The 17,574-nt window shown below is 39.2% G+C and overlaps 1 protein-coding gene across 3 annotated transcripts in view; it reads right to left on the reverse strand.

Annotated features, from left to right (window-relative positions):
- Positions 1 to 17,574, reverse strand: part of ECPAS (Ecm29 proteasome adaptor and scaffold) — a 59,018-nt gene that overhangs the window by 18,313 nt on the left and 23,131 nt on the right. For all 3 annotated transcript variants that reach the window (XM_048932434.1, XM_048932433.1, XM_048932432.1), the window contains 18 exons: positions 17,437 to 17,486; positions 16,823 to 16,889; positions 16,594 to 16,716; positions 15,553 to 15,656; positions 14,223 to 14,346; positions 12,745 to 12,825; positions 11,822 to 12,050; positions 11,255 to 11,346; positions 9,345 to 9,479; positions 7,654 to 7,819; positions 7,099 to 7,271; positions 6,507 to 6,608; positions 4,958 to 5,081; positions 4,120 to 4,265; positions 3,086 to 3,140; positions 2,236 to 2,350; positions 1,192 to 1,257; positions 964 to 1,081 (listed from right to left, as the gene is read on the reverse strand). In XM_048932434.1, coding sequence (XP_048788391.1) covers positions 964 to 1,081; positions 1,192 to 1,257; positions 2,236 to 2,350; positions 3,086 to 3,140; positions 4,120 to 4,265; positions 4,958 to 5,081; positions 6,507 to 6,608; positions 7,099 to 7,271; positions 7,654 to 7,819; positions 9,345 to 9,479; positions 11,255 to 11,346; positions 11,822 to 12,050; positions 12,745 to 12,825; positions 14,223 to 14,346; positions 15,553 to 15,656; positions 16,594 to 16,716; positions 16,823 to 16,889; positions 17,437 to 17,486 — 2,070 coding nt within the window. The remainder of the gene's footprint in view (positions 1 to 963; positions 1,082 to 1,191; positions 1,258 to 2,235; positions 2,351 to 3,085; positions 3,141 to 4,119; positions 4,266 to 4,957; positions 5,082 to 6,506; positions 6,609 to 7,098; positions 7,272 to 7,653; positions 7,820 to 9,344; positions 9,480 to 11,254; positions 11,347 to 11,821; positions 12,051 to 12,744; positions 12,826 to 14,222; positions 14,347 to 15,552; positions 15,657 to 16,593; positions 16,717 to 16,822; positions 16,890 to 17,436; positions 17,487 to 17,574) is intronic.

The following is a 17,574-nucleotide window of genomic DNA, read 5'->3' on the forward strand; positions in this document are numbered from 1 at the left end:
ACTCACAGACAGGACCACTGCTGTGATGGTGCAAGGAACCATTTAGCAAGGTCCTGCAAATCTTGCTCCACTTCACTCTTCAGTAGAGGCGCCCCAGTGTTGAGAGAGGGAAGTCTTGAAGGATGTGCTGACCTGCCAAACACTGGATGGAAGCTAATGCTGGTGCTTGGTTTTTGCACTAAGTAGCACTTCTCAGAGACTCTAAACCTCAGGTGAAGAGCACAAAAGAGCATGAAAGATGAAATATAGAAAATGTGGCCTGCTTGGTATTTTTCACATAAAAGAGCATCAAAGGTGCTCTGCATACTCCCAGGGACTGAACAGCTTCCTCCTATGTTTAGGAAAAACCAGTGAAAAAGACAGTTGCCAAGCTAGAACTCTAAAAAGTACACTTAAAATTTATTATGCTCCTGTCTTGCCCTACCCTAAGAAATGGGTCAGTATTCTTCTGACTTTGCTAGGAGTCCCAGTAGTTTTAAAATATTAAGGCTTTATTTTTGTTAAGTTAAAAAGTGAGATTATTTTGGCAACACTGGTTAAACAGCGTATTTTCAACTGAGTTTCTAGTAACCAGCTGCTGAACAATTTTTGTTCTGCTTTCTTCTGCAATAAAGCTCATTTTCTTTAGCATGTGAAAATTTACCCAGTTTTGAAAATACGATCATACTGTCCAAACACATCAAGATCTTGCTTCAATGCTCAAAATGCAAAAAAAAGGATCACAGCTAGCTCATAGTGGAATACAGGATAATAAAACCTGTGATACCAACATTACGTTGTAAGAACTTAAATCTAAGTTTGTTTCTCATGCTTCCTAATTTGCATTGAACAAGACACCGAAGCATTAACACGTGGCCTTCACATGCAGTTATCTATGGATCACAGAACTGCTGTGAGAGAAATGCAGTCACTGTTTCTAGCGCTCACAGAAGGAATAGAAGTGATACAAAAGAAGGAAATTACCTTGCGAGAATTCCACATGGCATGATGGTTGGCCAGATTCATGAATTTATACACCAGATCAGGCTGATTGAGATCACTAGCAAGTGAACAAAGCTCCTTGTAGGTAGAAAGACCTTGACTTCAAAAAGCAGAAGAGAAATCCAGTTATTTTTAGGGAAATCATCAAGCAGAATACCATAATAGTTAACAGTACACTCTGTGCCAATTGACCACTGTCATTTAACTTACCCATCTGGGGTTTTGCTCAAGCCACCCTGAAACACCACAGTTTCTCCAGTCATCTCATGTTTGGCTCTATCGGAAAAGAGGTCCAGTATTAGCTACACCAAACTCTAACCTTGAATGTACTGCTCACTACTGAGCAAGTTAATTTGTTTTTCCCTGTTACTCAGTAACTTCCTATCCTCTCCAGACCCACAAATGAAAACAAATAAATAAATATTAAAACAAACAAACAAACAAAGATGAACCTACCAAAGGAAAAAAGACGATATACATCAGTGCAAAACCACACTGCAAGAAATCTCATCAGCCTATGTCATGTGTAAAGTTAATGAGAGATGGCAGAAAGCTAAGGGCTTCGCTGTGTAGTCAGAAGCCAAGCCAAAACACTGACAGCTTATTTCAGACCAGATGCAAGCTACATCAGTGGAAAGCACATCTACTTCAGAATGAAAGAAAAAACAACAAAACATTTCCACACATCTGATCTTCTCCTGTTCACCCCTACTGAATCTCCTACGCTTGCAGACTAGGTTTTTGTCACCAAGTTAGAAAGGAGAAGGCTGATAAGAGCACTTCCAACACATTCAACATGATTAACAGCCAGTAGCTCTGCAACACCACAATTTTTTGTGCTGAAGTAAACATGCGACTATTAACAATTCTCCTCAGCAAAGCATACGCTTGTGCAGACACAAGTAAGATTCTACTTCTACAACACTGATACTGTTCAGAATCACTGCAGGAGCTCACTGTCCTCTGCAATTACACAGTGCAGCAAGGAGGAAACCACACCCAAACCGATTTAAACTGCTTGAATCAGGACTGAACCATTATTTAGTAGCTTTGTTAAATTCAGAACAGAACAAAACTGGAATAGCTCCACTCACAATAAACCCAGGCTGAATTAAGAAATATCTCAGTTTGACTTGCTGGCAGTTTGTGGATAATGGTTTCTCCCAGGCACAAGGCGTCTCTCTCATACAAAAGAGGCACATTTTTGTTCCCATCAGACATGTAGCTTACAGTACTTTTTAAGGCACACCATACCTTTTCCCAGTCATAAGGGTATCAACAAGCGTGGTGACTAGCTGTTGCTGATCCTGTTCACTTCCTAGTTCATATATCAGACCAAGACCTTTTGAAGCAACATCCTGACTGAGCTCTGCAAGAGATTTCACAAAATGAAATTAAAGATAAGCATGTGAGTAGTAATAAACAAATTTAAATTACAAGATCCAACAGAAAAAATCATGATTAAGAAACAAAAGCTGTGTGTTGCAGTCTACAGTTCTCTATTTCAGAGCAGATCTAGTCTGGCAATACAAGCTTTGGATTCCAAAGCATCAACTTGTTCCTGCTCCATAAATTGACATCTTCATATTAACATTGTCATTGGTGGCTTTGAAATAGCTGGGAGCATTCAAAGAGCTGCCATTATTCAGACTTGCTACAGCCCCTGAAGTTCAGTAAAATAGTCCCTTTTTTAACTTTGGTGAGCTCTGGTTAGTCCACCGGATGCCATCCTTTCCACTAGTTGCCATCACCAGACATAAAAGTCAAGCACTTTTTGTTTAAAAATAGATTAGAGTTACTGTCCATATAGAACTCTGTGATACTTCTGCCCAGAGCAAACCAGAAGCAGCAGATTGAACAGTTTCTGTTATTACGGCCTGCAGAAGAAAACGCAGAAGTATATTTATACTCTCATTTCTACAAGATCTAGGAAAGAAAATTTCTGAAGTAACAGAAATGGTAATTTCTTATTTATTTATTTTCTTTACGGACAAGTTTTAGTACACACTGACAGAGAGGGTGAAGCTGACTTCCTGTTTGTTGTAGATTCCCTTTAACTTTTTAGGGCCTCACTAAAAGACAAAACTGTTGTGGTAGTACTTACCATCACTATCTGACAGAATTGAAACGAATGCACTTTGAATATCCTTGAGGTAAGACTGAAAGATGAGAAAGAAAGATATGATTTGTATCATCTCAAGAAAGTCCCTAACAGACAGACAGAGGTAACCATATGAATAGGGTTGTCTATTTGAGCTATAACTATGACACAGAAAGCATCATTCTTTTGGACTGGTAAGCAGCTGCCCGTCCTTCATTCACAGAATGTAAGCCCAGCACCTTTTTATAGCTACTGTGTTATTAGTAAACCACAAAATTTCTTCTCCTTGTTTAATACATACCAGTAATGTGGCATAAATGAGGCATCTTCTAGGCAAGGGACATCAAACTAGAGGATTTTGCTACTCCAGCAATATACACTGTTAGATCAGTGTAACATTATCCTAGCTCTATGTAGGGAAAGGATGTTTTGGCTGAGAATGCTTTTTTTCTTTTTTCGGTTGGGAATGCTTTAAGTGCCTCCTTGGATAGCAACATCCACACCTGGTGATTCTCATCACACAAAAGCACTATCAGTGCAAGATTTTCAAACCACAACCAAAAATACCAAGCACATGAAACATAACTTCTGCTTGGTAACAAAGTTGTGATGAATTCTATGGAACAAGTTCATGAAATTACACCTAGCTCTTCACTTTCTTCACCTCTTAAACTGCCTTTTAGTATTTTCCAAAAAGAAATCCTAATAACTGTACTGATACCCATCTCTTCTTCCTAAGGAAAGATGTACTGGCATTTCATCTTACAAAACAGATTTACACTGTGCATACTCTGACTCGAGTGCAAGTCAAATGTTTGGAAAGATGCTAAACAGCTTTGTTAGTCTGACAGACATGATGTCCCCCACTACAAAAAGATAAGTCATGACTCAAAAGTCAGTAAGGACTGCAGCAGCCCTGGGGATAACAAGGCAATAGAAGTGAAATAGAATTAAAGAGAAAAGAAATGGACAGAAAGGAAGCAAGCAGCAAAAATAGGGATAAGGAGCCAGTGTCAAGAAATGGACATATTCCTTACCTTAATTGCTTTGTGTGTACTCAGCTTCTTCACCATTGACAGAAGCCAGATGCAAGCTGCTTGCCTAACATGTGGGTTAGGGCTGATAATGTGCTTGTTCAAAATTAGGTCTAGGACCCAGGGAACCAAATCATTTACCTTCAGATCTACATGAAAGAAAGGCAGAGAGGAAGAAGGGAATTTTCAGAGTCAGACATGCTTTTTTTTTTTTTTACTTTCATACAATACAACACGTAGCAGCAACGTAAAAACTACTCACAAGTGAGTAAGGAGGTGAGGCCTTATCCTCTGCTTATTCAAAAAAGATGTACAGTGTAGCTTCTGGGAAACTGTTTCTCTTAAAAGAAATTCCGAAGAGAGCTCTGCTAACCATACAGTGATAGTGCTTGTGGCCCAAAAGAGTGTGAGTACACAAACACTCATACTGTGTACAATCCATTGCGCTTTTTTTTTTTGTAGCATGTGTGTTCAGACTCAAAAATCCTGGAGTAAATGGGTTTGGCTCTGCCCCACCCACCATGCTTTGTGTTCACTTGAGATCTAACACATCTCTGTCAAGTGGCAATGAATTAGATTTCATAAAAAAGCTATTTAAAAATCACATGAAATACTGTTTTCTATCTACTCCTTCATATCTACCCTTTGAGTAGATGGACTTGAAGTGGTGAAACAACTCATTTACAACTCAGTATTGCAGAACAAAGAGCAAAGCACAGTGTAAAATGTCTCTTACTTCTTCTCCTATTAATCAAACACACCAGATAATAAAGCCAGTGTTAAGCCACAACTGTGAGATTTCACATTTCTCAACCTAGACCTTTGTATAAGGAAGACATACCTGGGGCAGGGATATATTCCTCCTCTGTGACTGTCCACACATCACGTGCAGCCACTGAGCTGGTTCCCACAGCAGCACTGGTAATAGCTTCACCCACAGTGAACTGCAGTTCTATTTGTTTGGCCTAGGAAACAGTAGAGCCTCACTGACTACTGACTGAATGAACACCACAAGTTTCAGCACTTAATGCAAAAACCCACAGCCCATTTCTCAGTCCCAGTACTCAGCACTGATTTACAATACCACACTTCTGGTGAGCTTCTAAGACTACCCGGTGACTCAGATCCCTTGGAGCTGATGAAAGCAGTGCTGACGTCAAGCACTCCAAAATTAATAGTAAGAGCTAAAGCAAGAATTTGCCAATCTCTACGCAATATAAAGAACAGGACAAAAAAAAAAAAAGGGATAGGATCAAAAAGTTGAAACAAGATCACCAGTCATTAACAAAAGTTACCATGACTCTAAGAAATGAACACTCTTTTTCCCACATGGAAACAATTTAGCCGAAATTTTGCTTTGCTTTCTCTCTTCCTTCCACAATTTCCTTAAGCCCTGAGGAACAGAATGCGTAAAACTCTGCCAATTTTTTTGTCCATCTTTGTGGTGAATTTTTATCTCTTAAGAACTGACTACTACATCTGCTGAGTACCACTGCTCTCTTTACTCTCTGTAAGAACAAAACACTCATGTAATTTGGACAAGCAAGCCTTTAGCTTCCTGCAATCTAAGATAAGCTGTTTTTCAGTTGTTTTTTTTCCCCTTCAAGTGCATCTTTTATAAAGGAAGCTGTAATGTCCCTGAACAGTTCCAGGTCAGAAACACTCAAAAACATGATTTTGTAGATGTGTACACAATGTTCTTGCTATTCTGGCTTGTTTGATCACATCAGACTGAAAGACTCTGCAAATTCAGTCTGTTTCATACTCAACAGATGCTTCTGCAATGCTGAATTCTATGCGAGTATGAACAAGGAAGAAAGATAAAAACAAGCTAAAGTAAAGAAAGATACTAAAAATCTCCCCGACTTTTAATTTTGCAGCCTGGAATATGGAAATACATATAACAGCTCTGTAGTACTGCAAAAGAATGCAGTGCACTAATGGTGGACTTAGGCTGACAACAGATCTTCCTATAAATAAAGCTTCTAATTCAAGTGAGTTACACCAGCGGATGTACTTCTGATGGAAAAGAACATGTATTTATATTACCACCTCATAGGATACACTTGAATGGTAAAATACAGACCTATGGAATCACTACTAAAAGCTGTTAACGTTTACTATGTAAAGGCAGTCCCCTTGAACCAAGGACACATACTTCATCTCAAAGACTGGGGCACAGATCTCAGCAGGCAAGCTTTTAAACTGCGGCATAAAACATTTTAGAATTTTACACGCCCCAAACCTATCTCAGCTCTGTACTCCATTCCAGCTTTAACAAAGTTAGAAGCACTACAGATGACAGCTTCTTCATAAAACTGTCTCCAGAACACACAGAAAAAACACTCAAATAGAAATACTGATGAAAACAATATGCACCAATTTCTCACCTCCACAGAATCCATCAAACCTTGCAACAGTAGCTTTTGGTGGGGGAAATCTCCATCTCCCACAGGAAAGTAACCCAATGTTTGTATTGCTCGTTCCTTCATCTAAAATACAAAGAAAACCAACAATAATATCGTCTTCCTATAAGTCCAGAAGATATACTTTCAAACTTCTCCTCACCTTCTTGCTGAAGTTTCGCTTATGGTATTTGAAGTTAATATGCAATACACTTATTAGCTAATTGCTGTTCCTCTCTTCACAGTTTTCCATATGACACAGAGCAAAATAAATGTCATTGTTATGTTTGACAATTATTCTCCAGAAGACATTCCTGTTTTCCCTGAATTAAAATTATCCCTTTTTATAATTTTCATCCCATAAGCTCCTGCTTGGTATGTAGAAAGCACATACAAACAACTGCTGGACAACACCAGATATTCTGAAAACGCTTATTCCAAATCTGACTCACTAAAGCCAACAATTAGTCCTAGACCAAACAGGTTCAGTAGTGAATTCTTTAAAAAAGTGGCTGAGTTGGACAGGTAATACATTCCAGAAATGAACAAGAACCATAACAATGTAACAAAATCTTGCCTTATTTGTTTCCTTGCTGGAAGGGATTCTGGCCAGTAAGCTTTCAACAAGTTTCAGCTTTGTAAAGCCCGTGCCTTCACTGGGGATTGGCAAGGGGCCATTTCTGCCAATCTCTCCCAGAGCAGTGCAAGCAGCCACCACAAGAAAGGGAGAGGTGCTGTCCAGAAAAGAACCTACAGGAGAAAATAAGCAGGATGACCTGGATCACGTTTTATTATCTGAGAGTAAATAAGTAACAAGGTGCTTATTTCCTTTACAACAGACAGGAAGCATTATGCTCCAACAAAATCAAAAGGTGAGGAGACAGCGGGAGGAGTCTTGGCAGTAGCACCACTGCTCACTGGGCCATGTTGGTCAGTGAGCTAAGAGGCCATCTAACTCATGCTGAAAAGGGTTATATCCATACACCTAATCACTTGGTAGTTTCATAGGCTGTAAACTGTATCATACAAAGTGAACTCAGGATGAACAGCATCTAACATCTCACAGAAGTCTTCAGCCTGCGGCAGTTTACAGACAACTGTTACATGCAGCAAAGTGTCGGGTGGAAGTTACCTATTGTCTCTGTTGTTGACTTTATGAGCTGCTCTTGTTCCGGCATGACTGAAGTGTTTGGCTGCTGTATGTCATGTAGCTCCATTGCTCTGATTTTCCCATTGGCCAAGTACCTTCCTATTGTAAATCCCAAAGCCAACAAGGATCCATGTTGGACCTCCGGGCTCTACAGACAGAACCAACAGTGCAAAAAAATCTCATTTTCAATGTAAGTAACACTTTCCACAAAGCACTGATTTAAAAACACACATAGATGAGCCAGCTGGGAAGAAAGCTGAGATCTTACATACAATACAACAAGAGTTTGATATTGCTAGTGCTCTCTGATGGAGTCTTTTAGGATAAATTAACAGAACTATTAGAGACTCAGGAGGACAGACTTAGAAGTTAGCATCAGAACTCACATTCCTAAAGTCTTCCCTTGGAGGCTAGGCCAGGAAAAAAAAAAAAAAAAAGAAAAGAAAAAATCATACCATGATTTTTAAGTACAGACTTATCTACATGGGTCCTTTGTACTTCAGCAAGCCACCTACACTGCAGTTCTTACTGAACACTGAAGATCTCTGCCACTCTTACCAGCACAGACTGAACTGTTTTTGTACGTCCATCAGAAACCAGCAAAAATGTGTGCTAACATTTTCTTGTTCTAAGATTACAGTCCTCTTAGTTGTAAGCCATGGGTCTACAGAAAATCAGCCATGGCTTCACAGCCTGCTGGTAAGCAGACCACCGGGACAGAAAGGAGTTGGCTTTGCTACTGCAGAAGCTGCACGCTCTGTACAGTTGTGCAATGATGTTGCCTTGCATCATGACCAGCTTTCAAAGACTCAAACCAGGTCTGTCAATTAATACACAAAATAACCAAAATTTCTTGTCAGCATTGGTCTGTTTCCTGAAATGTAAAACGTAAAATTTCTGCAGACAAAACAAGATTAAAAAGTTTTGGGAAAATGCAACTTAGACACACTGATACTTTCCTTCACTTTCAGAATTCAAGACACTGGCAAAGAAATATGCCCCTTATTCATCTCTCCAGATAAGAAATTTTCTCAGCTCCTTCCCCATTCTGTAAGTGGCAAAAAAATGGAGAAAGATATGGACAAGGGGAGGGAGATGGACAAACAGTGAAAAAAAAACCACCATGCAGATGGGAGACAGTGCTAGGGGAGGAGGAGGGCTGCTGAGCAGTCTCTTATGGGCTGAGAAGAAGCTGGGCTTTGACCAAGCCCCAAGGCAATGAGATGCTGTAGGGCCAGTGGCTTAGCTAGGGGAGGGGAATGAGTAGGGAGACAAGATCTTCCTCCTTCTGTGGGTGCCTTAAATTGCCCAGAAATATGGAATTAGGGAAGGGTTGGTGATAAGTAGTTTGCTCTATTACCATTCAGTGAGACAAGGTATATCTAAGGGAGTAAAACTCATAAGCATGTGACTGAACAGGCTCTACTTTATGACAAGTGTCTCAATAAACCCTCTTATTAAACTGAACAGCTTCAGGGATTAATTTATTTAGAAATCTGTTCCACTCACCTACAGCAAAAATCCCTTCCAACACCCAGCTAGAAGCCAGCTAGTTAATTTTACACTCAGATTAAGGCTAATACATCCTGAACACACTGTAAGAGGTTGAGATTTCCCATCAGTTATATGACACTGAAAAGCCCAGCAGGAAGCAGACAAAGGATGGTAGTTACATGATTGTCTTTTGTCATCTTGATCAGCTGCTCCACAGAGGTCCTAAGCTCATTCCCAGACATTGTAGACAGCACTACAGAATAGAACAGGGCAGCGAGCTCACGCATTTCTTCTTTGTTTGTGTTCATCAGGCCCTGCAAGAATTTTTTAGTAAGAAACAAAACATGGTATCAACTAGTGTTCATGCAGAGCTCCTAACTGCATGGCTACAACAGCCATGCAGTGGCATAAGCAGTATTTAATTCTTCAAATTCAGAGTATTATCATTTAGTAAGAAACAAAGCGCTCAATACAAAGCATTGATTGCACATTAACCTTTAGCAGGGATATTACCAGCAGCCCCAGAAGGGCTACTCACTGATTCTCAGATAAATAGCTGACTGAATGCTTTGCTGAATTTTGTTTTCAGAGAAAAGCTTCCATATTTCACGTACACATGAAACTTACAAAGAAATAAACAAGAAAACCCACCAAACCTGCAGAAATGCAAAGACACTTCCCTCTCCCCCCCCCCAGCACAGGCTTCAGTCTCCCTTTTATTAATCAGATGGAAACATCTGTAGAGGTCAAACCAATGAAACACAATGGTGACACAAAAAAAATGCACAGCTGAGGAAATCACAGTGTAAATTTATCCATTTTGTATTAGAGATCATCTGACATTTAAAATTGTTAAAAGGTTGAATTTTTGAAGCCTCACACCATTTGATAAGATAAAACTAATAGCAGAGGTCAGATGACGTGTATAATGCAACACACTCACATGAAAAATTCATACTTCAAGCTTTCAATAATTTAGTTCATCAGTAGTAATACAGATGTGAACCAAGTGAAAAAAAACAAACCCAACAAACAAGATATGAGATCTGTCAAGCTCTTGAAATATAACTCCAATTTCAGCTGAAAACATGTATCAGATCATGTTGCTGACTTCTAACAAGCTCCTGGAACTGTTCTCTCCACTTGGCACAGTGAAATTACAAAGGATAATTTACAACTGGAAACTTGGTCATATCACTTACTATCCCTAGAAGCTTGCAAATGGACATGAGACCAAAGAAAAAGATTTTCCTGCAAATGAGAAACAGTAATGAAGAGGATAATGTTTTTAATCCTGTTCTTTGAGGGTGATATTTGGACTTCAATGAGGTGAAGTAAATTGCATTCAACACAGCGCAGGTTTCAGTAGGACAAGTAATTAGAACACATTTTAAGCTTTTCTGCTGACAGATTCCTCAAAAGGAAGAAGTGGCAATCTGTAATAGCTTAGCAAATCCTGGATGCTTAAACAGGATGAAGAGAAAAGAATTCAAACAAAGGTGAGTTCTCTTTGGCTTAATACCTCCAGTAGGATTCACTTTACCAACTCTTTGTACAGAGCTAATAAACAAGCAAACAACATAAAAACAACATTCCATAGGACAGGCTCTAGAAGAATCACAGACCTACTAATCTCATTTTCTGTTAAGACTTTTACATCTTCTAACGGGAACACTCTCATTTATATACAGTTCCTTCAAAAACTTGCAGAATTACGTTCTTGGTTTTCTTTTGGTGTTCAGCACATTTCTGATCAAGGGAAATACTGACTGACTGTCCCGGAAGGATCACTGATATATGTTACACAGAATGCAAAAGTAAATGAACAAAAGCAATAACATCAAAGAATCAAAAAATACTTTTTCCTACCCTGCTTATGTAACACTGAATGAGGTGGTGTTCAGTCCAGGTAAAAATAACAGATTTGGAATTACGTGTATATTTGACAAATAAAGCTCCATTTCACCATGGGAAAATGCTCAATTTTGCTAATGCCAAATGTCTCTAACATGCTCCCTCCTCACTCCCTCTGCCCTCCCCCAAACAAGTTACAGAAAAAAACAAACAAAACTGGCAGGTTTCAACACACCCTTATCCAATCCATTTTGTCTACAAATCTGGCGGCTAGCTTCTCTGGATACACTGAAACAACTTCCAGAAGACAATACATGACTGGCAAACCTGAAAAGGAATTAAAGAATCAGGTTATTTACAAGAATAAAACAATCCTCAATAAAAAACTGTAAAATGTACCAGGTATTTCAAAGTACCTGCTTGCAATTCACTAGGGATAACAAACAATACATTAACGTCAGGGTATTGTATTTCTTAGAGATATTAGATAAATAGTAGCAAACAGTGTGGTAGAAACTTCTTCTGAAGGCTTTCAAATGCTTTAAGATTACAATTGTCACAGATATATAGTTTTTGGGATGAGGAAGACAATATTCACAGGCAAAGAAATTGCTGTAGACAGCTTTATAACACTATGTCAAGTGCTGCTGAGACTTTACTATCCTACTACCTCCCACCTACTCAGAAGCATAGAAGGGAGCAAGTTTACACCGAAGTTTACATAGACTGTGTTGCAACTCTGCAATTCAAAGCAATGGGCACTGGTTTCTAATAAATAATTTCAAAAAGATGGTGCTCTTACCTCCAACACCAGCTAAGAGCTGCTGAAGTAGGCCAATATATATCTGTACAGGATTGGTTTCTGCACTTTTGGAGGAAGAGGTGGAAGAGAAAGATATGTGGTTGCCAGACATGAGGTTTCGTATGTAACGTCCAATGGCTGGGGCATGGTCTTGCATATCTGCCAAGCTCTGTGAGGTTGGCACCACACCTGCACTGTGAGCAAGACACATCCGCAGGTACAGGACTATCTGAGTAGAGAAAAGCAAAAGATCCTTAGGAATGAATGCAAGAGCACTTCGGAAACTAAGGAGACAAGAGAACAAGGAATAGACTATACTCAACATAACTGAAATAAGACGGTTAATTAATAATTAATGAACTTAAGACAGAACAGCCAGCAATGATACAGGTGCATATACAAGCTGCAAGAAATCTTAAGATCACTTCCTTTTTTTAATTTATTTTTGTTTATTACAAGCTGTTGCAACCTGCCTGGAGGCAGGTCAGCTTGTACCCAGTACCAGCCAGGCAGGCATCCAAATGCAACTCAGTGCATTACTAACATAGACACTGCATCACATCTGAACTTGTCTCCAGTTGAGAAGCCAGGAAATCTACTACGAAACGAACAGCCCCAAAGAACACAGCAGGGCTTAAGCAGAGGATTGCCAGTTTCTTCCTCTGAGAAGGTGTGACACTAGGTATGCTTGAGAAAGCAGTAGGACAGCCCTCCCAGAAACACTCCTCCCAACCCCCTGTGAAAATTCAGTTCAGACCTCTCTATTTATGGACAGAGGGCTAAGATAAGGAGAAGTTTTAACTCCAGCAATTGATTACATGGGGAAATTTTGGAATGTGAGATTACTTCTAACTACTAGCTTCTTACATTATTCTCTAAATAAATAACAGTAAACGTATCCAAGGGAGTAGATTCAGAATTACCTCTCCAAACGTGGCAGGATTGAAAGGCAGTGCTGCAGTTCCTGTCATATATTTAGCTGGAGTTTTCATTCGGTGAGAGGCCTACACAACAGAATATTGAGAGTGGAACATTCAGACCCACGTACAGCAAAGATGTTGGAAAGGTCAATTAAATTTTTCTGATGCAACTGTTTGTCCTCCATTGAGCAAGTGAAAATGTACCAGAGAACAATAATGGCAGGGGAAACTTGAAAAGATGACCTGAAGTGTACTGCAGGTCCATCGCTTTTACCTTCCTGCCAAAACTCAAAAGTGGAAATTCTCAGTTCATGAGCTGCAGGGGAGACCAGAGCAGGAACAGTACTCTTTTTTGCCCATACAGAAGAAAAAACAAAAGAAAAAGCTTTAAAATTCAGAAATAGAATACCTCAAACTTCCAACCAGAAGGTTACTGTGAGAAGTGTATATAAAACCACACTCAGCAGATAAAGTCCTACTCTTTAAAACATAATTTGTGAAGAGGGAGAAGATGATGACAGTAACTTATGCAGGAAAAGCATTTTGCCCTGCTGTGCCAAGCAATGTGTACAAACTCCTCAAACATTTCTAACACTCACACAGTGCATGACATGTGAAAAAATTCACACTTCGAAATTCTAACCAAAGGAATGGACCTCAAAGATACTTTTATTATACCTTCAGCATGTTGAAGGAAGACTGAAAAGTGCTTGAAATTATTATTAGTTTTAAATATGCCCAGGTGAGAGGGAATCTTGTTTTTCTCCATAGTGATTAAACTAGGTTAATTCTTGATGTCATTTAGTGACAATACAGAAGTCAAGGAAGTTAAAAAAACGACATGAAACAGGCACTTGTTAGTGCTAAAACTCATTTTTGGTTTCCTTTTTTAAAAATCTATTTGAACAACCAGTGGTTTGGATAAAAGCAAGTATTTACCTAAACCTTCCTATACCTCTAATCCCAACAAAGTATAATACTAGCAAAGCACAAAATTTTACAAAGAAATACCTCATCTATGAGAGTTTTGTTGTCACGGATCTCATGCAAAATTATACTTCTTACATTTAGAAAAAACAATTTAAAGTCTGAACCATAGATAGATTAAAAAAAAGAAGGTACTGTCAGAGAATCTTCACAACACTTCTACACTTTTTAAGCTTATTAGAGGTACTATCCACAGAAGTGTGTCCCACAAACTAGATTGTCAACATCACCCCAGGCAATTCCTCACTGCCAACAGTTAGGGCTAACTTATTGATGCTGTTTTTGGCATATCATTCTGCTGGAGTTCCGAAAGGTCACAAAGCATTGCTTATGAGGCCATTGGTTTTACTAATAGCAATGAAGATGAACAGCTTGACCTTAACTAATTCTGATCCTTGCAGAAGGCAGAGGAAGCGGAGATAGGGATGGAAAACATCACCCTTGTACATGCTTAAGCATCAGTCTTGTCATTTAGTAGGACAGAAGCACTTTACCTTCTCTTGAATATAATGAACCATTTCAGGGAAGGAAGGCATCTGCTTCCCAGAACTCTCTTTTTCATTTTTACCAGGAAATGTTCTCAGCACTCGCTGCGCTTCTCCATGTACCTCCTCCCGCCTTTCAGAAGAAAAGATGAGAGAGAGATGCTATTTGCGCAGTACAAATGAACAACAGTCTTTAATGAACAATGAGATCTCAGAACTGAGTAAGGGCAATCAGTTTTAAAATAGAAATGCCTTTCTGAAATGAAGTGGAAAGAAAATATGCACTGGAATTTTATACTGTTTATTACAGAGAAGGGGAAGAAAAAACGCACTGATGAGTAGCTGCCATAAAAAAGTCTGGACCAGGCAACCTCTGCACATCTTAGATCCTACTGATGATCACATCAAATTCCAGTTCCCATGTCCTTGTTTGCTTATCTTCCTACTTGGACTCTCTAAGTGAGGGGACAGGATGGAAATCCTCATCACTTCCTATCTACAAGCCTTGGATGACACCAACCAGGTTTACTGCTCCCTGTGTAGCTGAAACACCTAAAACAGCATTGACACTTCAGTGCTAAACTGCAACAAACTGTTCTGTTGCTTTCTCTGTTGCTAAACTTTCCTCAGTCATATAACAGCTGCACGAATTAAAACAATGGAGCAATTAAGTATGCTGGAGAAAAAAGACATTTAAGTGACAAGAACAGATAGCTGTGAATGAAATGATTACTATCATTTAACAATTCACCTGCTCCCCAGCTGCAAATGGCAACCTGTATAAAAGCAGACTCTGTTTCAGACTCTTTACAAATCCAAGACAACAACAGGTTGCCACAATTTACGAGGAAAAAAAAAATGACAACTGTAAAGGTGACCAGAAGCACCATGCCACATTTCACTTTGACTGCAGCTGATCATTAGCATAGAATTACAGAATGGCTTGGGTCTGAAGATACCTCTAAAGCCCTGCTGTGAGCTGGTTGCTACACATTACATCAGGCTACCCAGGACCCCATCCAACCTGGCTTTGAATGCTGCAGTTCACCAGAAACAAGAAAAAGAATTCAAGCCATAGCAAGCACAGGAAACATTAACAGTTGTCCACAGGACTACTAAAAATACCACTGTGTTAGAGGGCAATTTTCAAATAACTGTATTTGATTTTTAGTACATTAGTTCTCAGGCATTTCTATCTATCTATCTATCTACACAAACATGCATTTAATCCAAACACATACTGGATCTTTTATATGTATATTTAGCTTAAATATGTATGTAATCGGATGAAAATAATTTAAAGTGAAAAAAAAAAAGGTTAATAAGAAAAAGAACTTACGGGTCTCCTGCTGCTAAAAGCAGTAAGTATCTGGAAGGGATATGATCTGGAGGGAACACTGTGCTAGCAAATTTCACAGCCACTTGACGTACTTGAACTTCAGGCTTAAAGAGAACAGATAAACGTATGGCCAAGCTGTAAATGTACACCAGTGATCTGCACTCACCACTGTGTTTATCAGCAATCATCCACTCTGCCCTCTGGCACCAACTTAACTCGAAAGGATTTATAAGTTTTTGAGACATTGCTCTTGCTAACTCTTCATATGGCAGGAATGGCAGGAAATGGAGAAAAGCTAGCTTCCCACATATACCCAAGTGGAGAATTAAATGGTAAATTAAACACACACACAATTTTGGGAATTACAAATCAGGGTTATCACTAATTCTAGCGTATCTGAATGATCTCACCAAAGCAGTTCAGAACTGAAGAATGATACCTATGATCTACCCTTGGAAAAGAGAACTGTGCTCAGGAGCAACACAACCAGAAACACTGATTCAGGAAGACAACTGTCTCTGCTAGCTTCAGACTTAAAAATGGTATTGCCTGGAGACCTAGATTGCTGGAGTACCCAAGGCAACCACCATGAAAAGAGTCCTGTACACAGCTATTAGTGCAACAACTGGAAATATCTATACTTCTACAGTAACCCTGAGTACCCATATGAACATGCAGTATACAAAAGCCACTCACTAAAAATTTAGGCCCAAACCTGTGGGGAATCGTGAGGAAAACCAAGACACTAAGTGAAGTCTAGATTCCTCTGGATTAGTGTCTCAAGCCTCTTTAGGAGGAGACTATGAGAGAGGTACACACAGTTGTAGACACTGTTTCTTTGTGAAAAAGATCACAAGCATAAAACTGCATTAACTTTCCTCCAGCCACCACTGCAACACAGTACAAACATTTCATGGCAGAATAGTGCATTCAGCAAGAAAACAAGGTGTGTTGCAAAAGAACTGAACACACAGGGTCAGGAAAAAGATGACTGCACAGCTCTTATTCTAAGCTACTTGATTTTGACTTGAATGGAAGTACCTTTATTAGGTAAGAAGCTACAAGAGCTTCCATCAGAGTACGCTGGGCTCCTTCCAAGTTACTGTATGCTCCAACCATCATAGACAAGGCCTCCTGAATGGCAAGCCTTGTATCAGCATCTTCCTGCAGTAGAAAACATACTTCTGTTACTTTACAGTGTACATTGACAAGAAGTAAGCAAAACCAGCATGAAATACTTACGATTTCACAAAGCCCTGTGAGCACCCACCTTGCACAAAGCTTCAAAAAACTGCTGTACCAGTGCTATATCCTTGGTGAAGAGTTGAGGCACTCGGCTGAAACAAGATATTTTCATTCATGAGTATTTGGGCTTTTTAAATTGAGTTGTTTCACTTTTTATTGATCTTTCCCTCACTCCGTATTTTAACTGTCAAACAAAACACAGCCAGTACAGATAGTCTGCTCTATCTTATCCATTTCCACCACATAGCAGAACACCCCTCATCACAGTTGGAAATCAAAATATTCTAGGGAAAAGGAACTAGATCACCAGCAAAGCACTGAACATACCACTTGTCCAGCCACATGCATTCTAATCTTTGCTGTACATTCCTTAAATTTATGTTTCTGTCAATCCACAAAGTGGAACCATTTTATAAATTCTATATATTATTCATGAGCTGCCATTAATCACTTCTAGTGAAGCTATCAGCCAAATGCATATTTCATTTTACACCTCCATAGTTATCAAGAATGCTTTCCTCTGTGCTGTACATTCAATTGCAAAACTGGCAGGAGGTTCAGGGCTTGCTGTTGATAAAATAACACATTACTGTAAAAAAGCTATTCAATGACCCACTACTTAAATGGCACTTCTGTTACCTGGAGAGTTTTCCAACTGCTGAATAAGCCATTGACAGCAATTTTGAATCCTTAAATGATAAAAAAATATATATACATAACTCAGCAAAACTAGAAATATATAAAGGCATAGAAATGTTCTTTAATTAAACATTTATT

This window comes from Lagopus muta, chromosome Z (genome assembly GCF_023343835.1).
Source record: "Lagopus muta isolate bLagMut1 chromosome Z, bLagMut1 primary, whole genome shotgun sequence".
In the NCBI taxonomy this organism is placed as follows: domain Eukaryota; kingdom Metazoa; phylum Chordata; class Aves; order Galliformes; family Phasianidae; genus Lagopus; species Lagopus muta.